Here is a 10752-nt window from a genome sequence, read left to right on the forward strand (position 1 = left end):
AAAGAATTAAGCTCATTAAACTTCATAATTACATTTATTGTTACTATCAACAAAAAGACCTTACTTTCTTTTTATGCTTTTGAATATTTTTTTTGTAAAAGACGGCAATGGTTCACTGGTGCCTGACTTGCTACAGGACCAGTACAGGATCACTACAGGACAAGTAGACTTGATACTTCTCCTGTACAACTGCTTCACATGTTCGTCCTTCTTCCTTATTTATGTGTGTGTGTGTGTGTGTGTGTGTGTGTGTGTGTGTGTGTGTGTCTCTATATATATATATATATATATATATATATATTTATATTTATATATATTTATATATATATATATATATATATATATATATATATATATATATATATATATATAACTTAAATCATTAGATATTTTACTCATGATATAACACTTAAATCATTTCAACTGCAGTATATTTAATTATGATTTACATCATGATTTTTTTTACTCTGATTTAAATCGATTTAAATCACTTGATATAAATCATTTGATTTAACCCTGGTTCTGATGCGTGTTTCTTTACTAAGGGTGCGTTTACACCAAGCACGTCGCGTCCCGTCACGTCACGTCACGTCACGTCAAGTCATGAATCGCCACCCCAGTTTAACACTGATTTGTATGGATATTTGAAAAATGCGTTTACACCGGTTCCGTCCAGTCACGTCACGTCACGCCGCGTCGCGTCGCGTCAAGTCAATATATAGAGCTGGTTCTATTTTTCAAGCCAGTCACAGCGCGTCAGTCGTGTTTTGAATATGGATGTGGAACTCCTTATCAGCTTAGTTCGAGAGCGCCCTGCTATATACGATCCTACAGACCGCAGCCACCGAGATCGTGATGCCATTGCTAAACTGTGGAGAGAAATTGCTGATGAAATGAAATATCCAGGTAAGAGAACAGTTTTTATTCACCTTATAATCAACAATAATAGGCCTATTCCCTACTGCATAGCTACTGTATCATGAACTAAATAATAGGCTATGAAATACAATATTTACTAACATATAAAACTATGAAATGTAATATGAACAATACAATAGTCTATGACCTAAAGTATACTATGAACTAAACATAGGCTATGAAATAAAATATTGAATATATAGTAGGCTATGAATTTCCCTATGAATTAGACATTACCCTGCATCACTCTGTCTTGCCACTCAAGAGCTATATACTATATACTATATACTAGCTATACTAAACATAGGCTATGAAATAAAATAATGAATATATAGTAGGCTATGAACTTGTCTATGAATTAAACATTACCCTGTATCACTCTGTCTTGCCACTCAAGAGCTCCACCTGGGGAAACAAAATATTGTTTCAAAATATCCCGAACTCCCATAGCCTCTGCTGTGGCTCTATTGCTTCTTGTTATTGTCAGGCTAGAGTTTGAATGATTGGAATGAGGTGAATCATGAGGATCATCATTTACAGAGTAGGAAAAATTGTTTTCATACTGAATGAAATTGTGAAGGACACAAATGCTTTTCACCAATCCTTCCGATACCTGAACACTGGTCCCCATTGAAGTTTGCAGCAAACCAAATTTTTTGGTTAACAGTCCAAAGGCGCACTCTACTGTTCTTCTAGCCCTGCTTATCCGGTAGTTAAATACCCTTTGGAGTAGTCCAAGTTCTTTCTAGGATATGGCCTCATGATATTAGGCTTCAGTGGAAACGCTTCGTCTCCCACAAGAAAATGTGGTATTTTAGTTTCAGTACCTGGTATTTCACTTGGTTGTGGAATACCTAATCCCCCAGAATTAAATGACTTACCCATGTTTGAGTCCGTGAAAACAGAACTGTCACTGTTTCGGCCATATGACCCTACATCGATCAGCGTGAAACAGCAGTTAGCATCAGCAATGGCTAGAAGAACAATAGAATGGTATCCTTTGTAATTATAAAAAAGGGATCCTGCTCCATCTGGACATTTCAGCCGACAGTGTTTACCATCAATACTTCCGATACAACTTGGAATATTACATTTTTCAAAAAATGTTTTAGCTATTTCCTCCCACTGGTGTTCAGTAGGTACCCGCATATGCTGTGGTTGCAATGTTTCCCAAATAACATTGCTGGTTTCCTTGATAATCTTATGCACTGTGGCCCTACCAACACGAAACTGGTATCCAAGGGAAGCAAAAGATTCTCCAGTAACCACATGCCTGAAAAGAAATATAATAATAATTATTATTATATACAGTAGACTACAGAGGTCTGACTGTTTAGTAGTGAGAGCCCTTACTGTACATTATAATCCTGTTATTTACTAATGTATATATATATATATATATATATATATATATATATATATATATATATATATATATATATATATATATATATATATAGATATAGATAGATAGATAGATAGATAGATAGATAGATAGATAGATAGATAGATAGATAGATAGTACTGTTCATAAGTAAATAATAGGATCATAATTGTAAATCGTATGCTTGTTGCTAGACTCAAATAGTAAGTGTGCCGGAATTAGAGACAAAACACTGCGTAGCACACACACACACACACACACACACACACACACACACACACACACACGCGCTATCTATCTATCTATCTATCTATCTATCTATCTATATATATATATATATATATATATATATATATATATATATATATATATATATATATATATATATATGTTTGTGTGTGTGTGTGTGTGTAGAAGCATGCAGTGATTAGGCTGTATAATTCCGACAAACCTACTGTTGGAGCCTAGCAACAAGCATACAATTTACCAGTGAACGTCACTGTGCAAAACGTTAATTCAATTATTTTTTTTCTTTTGCAGAAGCCGGGTGTAAGGAGAAATGGGGGAACCTAAGAAGCAATTTCATGAGGGAAAAAAGAAAAATCAGTGCAAAACCATCTGGATCAGCTAATACCCAAGCAAGGAAGTGGGTATACTATGATGCCATGATATTTATAATCCCTCATGTAACTCCACGAGCATCATCCTCAAACGTCCGAACACCTCCTCATCAAGACACCTATCATGACACTGAAGATGAACCTCAGAATCATTCACCTTGTTCTGTCGTAGAAGCATCAGGCAATGCTACTCCTGATGAAGCTGCAAGTAACATCGAAATTTGTGAGAATAGCAGTACTGTCAAGCCTATGCTTCCAATATTAAAGAAGCCTACTGCCACAAAAAAACTCAAGAAGGAGACTGAAGAGGAGATGGATATGCGGTTCCTAAACGAACTAAAATTACTGAGGGAACAAACGTTGCCACAAGATAATAATGATTCAGATCGCCATTTTCTGTTAAGTCTACTTACCATGGTGAAGCAACTGTCGCCAATGGACAACTTAGATTTTAGAATTGAAATGCAGGAATCTCTCCGTAGGAAGATTTATAAACCTGAATCCTCTGTCCAGTATGGCTACTGGACTCAGCAAAATCAGTTGCATACACCAACACCATCATCCTCACCAGGTACATCCAGTGGAAGTGACACTAACAATACTTATTTTCGCCTCTGAGAAGCAACTTAGGAATTAATTATTTTGTGCAAGGTCTTAGGAATTAATTATTTTGTGCAAAGGTCTTAGGAATTAATTATTTTGTGCAAAGGTCTTAGGAATTAATTATTTTGTGCAAGGTCTTAGGAATTAATGATTTTGTGCAAAGGTCTTAGGAATTAATTATTTTGTGCAAGATCTTAGGAATTAATGATTTTGTGCAAAGGTCTTAGGAATTAATTATTTTGTGCAAGATCTTCGGAATTAATTATTTTGTGCAAAGGTCTTAGGAATCAATTATTTTGTGCAAGGTCTTAGGAATTAATTATTTTGTGCAAAGGTCTTATGAGTTTTATCACTTTCCAGCAGAAAACACTGCTATCTTCATATTTAGCCAATAGCCTAGTTAGTTTACTATTGTTCTACTTGTAAAAATTAGTGTAATGTACAATAAAATAGTTCCTACCTTAAAAAGATTGCCATTCTTTCTTCTACTCCAAGAGCACGTCTGTAGTTAGTGTTGAGTTTTCTAATGAAAGGTCCAGCTAGGTCTATTAACTTCTTGAAGTTCTCCTGTGTCATCCTGAAGAAATCATAGAATTTTTCTGGATGGTCAATCAGGTCTGGGAACAAATGACTGAAACTCCCAAAATCTGGCCTCTTGGTGTTCAGTGGATGTACCCAGAGTCGAGTTCTCTTTCTACGTCTCTGGCGACGACGCCATAATAAAACCGCTACTTCAGCGAGCGTAGATGTATCCATTCTTCTTGAAATCTGTCAGGTCACTGACAGAAACGCATCAACAGACCTGACTGGACGTGACGTGACGTGACGCGCTTGGTGTAAACGCAGCTGAGTCACATCAAGTCACCTGACGTGACGTGACGTGACGTGACGGGACGCGACGTGCTTGGTGTAAACGCACCCTTAGGTTCACGGTACAGAGGAAGGGTCAGACTACCACCAGGGTCATAAATCTACTCCTGGAAATGCCCACAACTCCTAGAAAGCCTTGTCAAATGTGTGTGCTTGAGCGCCGAAATGTTTAAGAAATACGGCTCCTGGCAGGTTACGTTAGGTTGTTAGGTTAGGTTCGTTTAGATGCAGTTGGTCGAGGGTAATTTTGAGTGGGAATCACTATAAGAATATTATCCGGAATGCCCCGTGGTTAGTTTCGAAGTCACAGCCGAGCGTCTTCACTGAGGGAGCACACGCGTAGAGAAACTGGGAATATGCGCCTTGGAGGTGGAAATAACAACACACTGCAGACAAACGAAGCTGACCAAGCCGTGAAAGAGAACCTCCCGGGTAGTAGAAGTAGTAGTAGTAGTAGTAGTAGTAGTAGTAGTAGTAGTAGTAGTAGTAGTAGTAGTAGTAGTAGTAGTAGTAGTAGTAGTAGTAGTAGTAGTAGTAGTAGCCTAATCGTAGTAGTAATAGTAGTAGTCGTATTGTTATTATTATTATTACTATCATCATCATCATCATCATTATCACCATTATTATTATTATTATTATTATTATTATTATTATTATTATTATTATTATTATTATTATTACTTTCATCATCATCATTATTATTATTATTATTATTATTATTATTATTATTATTATTATTATTATTATTATTACTATCATCATCATCATTATTATTATTATTATTATTATTATTATTATTATTATTATTATCATTATTATTATTGTTATTATTATTATTATTATTATTATTATTATTATTATTATTATTATTATTATTATTATTATTATTATTATCATTATTACTACTATTATCATTATCACTATGGCATGTTACTCACACAGCAGGAAAACGTTCAGTCCACTAACGCGTGAGAAAAGTTGATAAAGGTTTATAAGATGAAATATGAAATAGTGTAACACCAACCCGTCCCCGCTGACAGGCTGATGCTTGGCGAGGGACAGCACGAGGTTACCTTCGCGTGTATTGTTCACAGGAGAATAATCACTGACGCGCCGTATTGTTAGACATTTCGTCACCCAGGCCCACATATTTGACAGGGCTGTCGTAGGAGTTTGGGTCATTTTCTGGGAGTGTTGAATGAGCCTGGCGGTAGTGTGACCCCTTCTCAGTACCGTGAACCCACAACAACACGCATCACAACCCGACTGATCTCCTTCTCGGCCTTGGAAACAGTTGATGTGAGGGACGGAAGCGTCTGAGAATACCGACCCAAGTATCGGAATCAAGTTACCTATTGAAAAGTGGGGATGTTTTACCCAAGACTTTCGTATACACTTCTTATAAGAACATAAGAAGAACGTAAGAACGTGAGGAGTCTGTAAGAGACCGGTTGGCCTATACAAGGCAGCTCCTGTACACTCAACCCAACCTTACCTCACCATCCATGGCTTTATCTAACCTCTTCTTGAATGTATCTATGGTATTGGCACCCACAACATGGCTCCCAAGCCAGCTCCATTCATCCACCACTCTAGTGGTGAACCAATTCTTGCCTATGTCTTTGCTGAATCTGAATTTGCCTAATTTAAAACCACTGCTACGTGTCCTACCTGGCTCTTTTAATACCAATATCTTATTGACATCCCCTTTATCAAAGCCCTTCATCCATTTATAGACTACTATCAAGTCTCCTCGCAACCTTCGCCTTTCTAGAGAGTGTAGATTTAAATGCTTCACTCTATCTTCATAAGGCAAGTTTCTCACCCCCTGAATCATCTTTGTCATCCTCCTCTGTACAGATTCTAACATCTTGATATCCATTCTGTAGTAGGGTGACCAGAACTGAACTGCATAATCGAGATGAGGTCTAACTAGTGCTAAGTAAAGTTTGAGGATGACTTCAGCGCTCCTATTGCTTACGCTCCTTGAGATGAAACCAAGTACTCTGTTTGCCCGATTTTTAGCCTGAATGCATTGAGCCCTAGGACGGAGGTCAGCGCTCACTAGGACTCCTAAGTCTCTCTCACACCCAGACCTGCTTAGAGGAGTGTCATTTAAGGAGTAATTGTGTGAGGGATTACTCCTGCCTACACTCAAAATGGTACACTTCCCGACATCGAATTCCATCTGCCACTTCCCCGCCCAATCATACAGTCTGTCAAGCTCATCCTGGAGAACGCTAGCGTCCCTGTCTGATTGGATTACTCTACCGATCTTGGTATCATCTGCGAACTTACTGACATCACTACTAATTTCTGCGTCCAAGTCATTGATGTAAATAATAAAAACCAGCGGACCCAGCACCGACCCCTGTTTTTGGACTCCAATCGTGACACTCTCTGCTTCCTACCAGTAAGCCACACCCTGATCCAGTTCAAAACTTTCCCATCACCGCCGTGAGCCTGTAATTTTAGTAATAGCCGGTGATGAGGGACTTTGTCCCTAGCTATAATGTGTCATAGTTTTCATTTCGGTCAACCGCCTCGATTACTTTAGTGTAGAAGGACAACAGGTTAGTAAGGCAAGATCTAGCCTTCGTGAACCCATGCTGTGAATCATGATTTTTTTTTTTTTTTTTTTTTTTACGTTGTTGCCTATTGCGCCGGTCGGCATCTTCCCGGTGGGGCCTGATGGTCGGCCCAAGGCTTCTTCCAGGTGGGGCCTGATGGTCGGCCCAGCCCGTTCTGGCGCAGGCGAGTGTTTATAGTGGCGCCATCTTGCATTGGCTCATGCTGCCCCCCGGAACTCGTTCTTGATTCGCTTGGACGGCTTCCTCTAGAGTCCGGGTTGATGGGTGGTCTTCAGGACAGCATGTGGGTAGTTTTAAGCCACTCGGCGGTGACCGAAAAATCCGAGTGGTAGCGTGGGGATTCGAACCCGCGTCGTCCATCACGCGGCGAATGTGGGTCCAGTACGCTACCAGTTCGGCCACCGCCTACCCAAAAATTAAATTAAATTAAATTAAAATTAAATCAAAATGAAGGAGATAATAAAAGGGTTATTAATTTGCAGAGTTATACGTTAACTAACACTACGGCTGCTATAGTGCTACTATAATTATTATGACTACCTATTCCAATACTACTACTACCACTACTATGGTCTGACTTGGCTAAACGTGCGGTTGGGGGGGTTCTGCGTAGGGGGATCCCCTTGTACAGCTTTGTCGAGTGTCTTCTAGCCCGCGATGTAGAAATGTTCTAATATAAGTAAAACCATGGAAAATATAATCAGCAAATATGCATACACATTTAATCTTAGTATTATAATGTATGAAAGAACAGTTAACTTACTATGGATAAGATACTTATAAGCATATAAAGAAAAGTGGCATACATATTTTACAGTGTTGCAAAAAAATGCAATACTTATTATTGAGTTTCCCTTTGGTTTTGGGATGTGTAAGTAGTTTTACAATTATACTTAGATTATATCGTGAAGGAAAGAAAAAAATACATTCAAATCCTCGTCGCCACGAGAGAGAGAGAGAGAGAGAGAGAGAGAGAGAGAGAGAGAGAGAGAGAGAGAGAGAGAGAGAGAGAGAGAGAGAGAGAGAGAGAGAGAGAGAGAGAGAGAGAGAGAGAGAGAGAGAGAGAGAGAGAGAGAGAGAGAGAGAGAGAGTGTGTGTGTGTGTGTGTGTGTGTGTGTGTGTGTGTGTGTGTGTGTGTGTGTGTGTGTGTGTGTGTGTGTGTGTGTGTGTGTGTGTGTGTGTGTGTGTGTGTGTGTGTGTGTGTGTGTGTGTGTGTGTGTGTGTGTGTGTGTGTGTGTGTGTGTGTGCCCCATTTAATTGACGAGTGGTGCCCTTGATGGAGATCTCAAAGAAAAAGGAATACAGCCAGGGTGGACTGCACCAAGCACTCGTCGTCTCCCAGAGTCACGGCAACTAATGTTCAGCTTGTCATTACTGGACACCCTGCCGCTACTTGACGCTGCGGAGTGGCTGGGCGCGGCTCTGTATGTCTTGCCGCGTTATTCCCCTCACTGGCCGCGCCCAGCTGTCCCGGAGTGTCAAATATCGAACAGATTCTCTGGCCCATATTCTTAAACGTGTTGGGCTCCCATGTGATAGTTTTACACGACTTTTGCATCTTGAACGAAAAAAACAACTATTGAAAACCCGGTTAATCTTCTCTGTGACCTTGGAAATAGTTGAAATGGGAGTAGGGATTGTCGTTTTGGACCTTTTTCTTTGTCCCGGGATTCCGGGATAAAATTAGCCCTAATCCCGGGATCCCGGGATTTCCCGGGATTTTCAATTGTCTAAAATTGCACATTATACCTAGTTTCACGTTCAGATTTTTGATGTGCTTAACATTAATAGATATGCAAAAATATTACTGTAGATTGACTGTCTTATTAATTCCACTTAATATTTAATTCCAAATTTTCAGCATACACTTTGTTTCTCAACAAAGTAAAAGGAATAAGAATAAGAGCTAGTATATGCTGCGTTTACTACTTTTTTTTCTGCTTCCGAATTCCAATGTGAATGACAATGTGAATTATAGTTCATTATCGCTGATAAAGAAAGAAAGAAAAAAAAACCCAGTTGTTTCCATGTATACCCAGTGAAATGAAAAGAGTACTTAATGACAGAAAATTTAATAAAAATAAATGAAGAAAAATTAAACGTATGCATTCTTTATTTATAATATGAACTAAATGATTAAGAAGTATCTCATAGAATAAGATCTTATTTAACACAAGCAAATTTCCATAAAATGAAAGCAATAAATGACAGTAAGTTTAATCAAATGAATGAATAAAAAATAAAACATACATGTTCTGCATTCCTGTGTAAACTAAAATGATTAATAAGCAATCGAACATGTATGGAATTTTGATAATAAGATCATAAATAACACGAACAATTTTCCATAAAATAAAAACAATAATTAATGACATAAAATTAAATTAAATGAATTAATCAAAAGGAAAATTATATTCTGCATTCATATAGCATCTATGGGATTTCTTGAAAAATCTTAAGTAACACAAATTCAACACACAATATGTTTTCAATCTCTGAAAAACAGTAATGATTAAATGTAAATGACAAAAAAAAAAAAATTGTCAGATATATAAGGAAAAGAAAATGTATACTGAAATTTTCCATACATGAAAATAATAATTGACATAATTTAACAAAATGAATTGATGAAATATTTGCATTCCTCCTTCATATAAATTAAACTGGTTTCCTGATTTCAGATTTTAGGGCTTTAACCTATAACCCTGATTAGCTTTTCAAGCCTTCACTTCACACACACACACAAAACACTCCTCACGGGACACCCTGTATATGCATATAAATAGAAGCACAAGTTCACAAGTTCACAACTATCCTGCAGTCAAATTTGTCTTTTTTTATTTTTTTTTTATACTTAATTTCATGATTTTTCATCTCGGGATTTCCCGGGATTTGCAAAAATATCCCGGGATTATTAAACCTTGAAAATTGTCCGGGATCCCGGGATCCCGGGATCCCGGGAAACAAACCCTAAATGGGAGCCCAATACGTTTGAGAATATGGGCCAGAGGATCTTCGATATTTGACACTCCGGGACAGCTGGGCGCGGCCAGTGAGGGGAATAACGCGGCAAGACATGCAGAGCCGCGCCCAGCCACTCCGCAGCGTCAAGTAGCGGCAGGTGTAATGCCGGGATGTGTAGGGAGGAGGAAAAACTTTGAAATATAAGGAAAAAAAACATAGGTTAAGTCATGATAAGTCATTATAAGTGATTACAAGTAATTATAAGTGATCATAAGTAGTTATAAGTGATTATAAGTCACTACAAGGCCATCATAGGTATGTAAGTAATTATAAGAATCTATCACTAATCACAACCTATAACATAACACATCCCCCCCAGACTGCAATTACACAATATTGTGCCATACCCCACGCCAAGATTGTCCCGCCAGAATCCCGCGTCTGCCGTCCCTCCCCTTCCTCCCCTCCCCCTACCAGCGCACGCATTCGAAGCAGTTGCCAGCCACCTTACCTGTATATGTCCAATCTGTTTAAGTCATCCACCTTACATAGATTTTTTTCGCTGCTTCAAAAAATAAATTTCGTCACCTTGCAAGTTAGCAAACCATAACCCATATGTAAACTATCCCAATTTTCCCTTTCCTTTAAATTAAACCTTAGTAGATCATAATTAGCTACTTGGCCCCCCTTTCCCCGCTCTCGGGAAACTCCGCCCCCGCCGCGGCGAGTATAAAATAATCGGGGCCCCTTTTTCCCGGGCCCGACTCGCTGCTCATTCATCTCCTGTGCCCACAGGTCTGGC

General features: G+C 38.6%; 1 protein-coding gene across 2 annotated transcripts; it reads left to right on the top strand.

The window, feature by feature from the left end:
• The first annotated feature begins 546 nt into the window (after positions 1-546).
• On the top strand, positions 547-3543 carry LOC126996731 (transcription factor Adf-1-like). Of its 2 annotated transcripts, none has more exons than XM_050857494.1 (2): positions 547-906; positions 2843-3543. In XM_050857494.1, exons 1-2 carry the CDS (start codon positions 774-776, stop codon positions 3538-3540), a joined length of 831 nt encoding a protein of 276 aa, XP_050713451.1. In that variant the 5' UTR covers positions 547-773; the 3' UTR covers positions 3541-3543. The 2 variants fall into 2 exon arrangements, 1 of the variants encoding a protein (XP_050713451.1); XR_007751406.1 differs by having other exon boundaries at positions 775-906; positions 3391-3477.
• The last annotated feature ends 7209 nt before the right edge of the window (positions 3544-10752 follow it).

Source organism: Eriocheir sinensis, chromosome 11 (genome assembly GCF_024679095.1).
Source record: "Eriocheir sinensis breed Jianghai 21 chromosome 11, ASM2467909v1, whole genome shotgun sequence".
Taxonomy (NCBI): Eukaryota; Metazoa; Arthropoda; class Malacostraca; order Decapoda; family Varunidae; genus Eriocheir; species Eriocheir sinensis.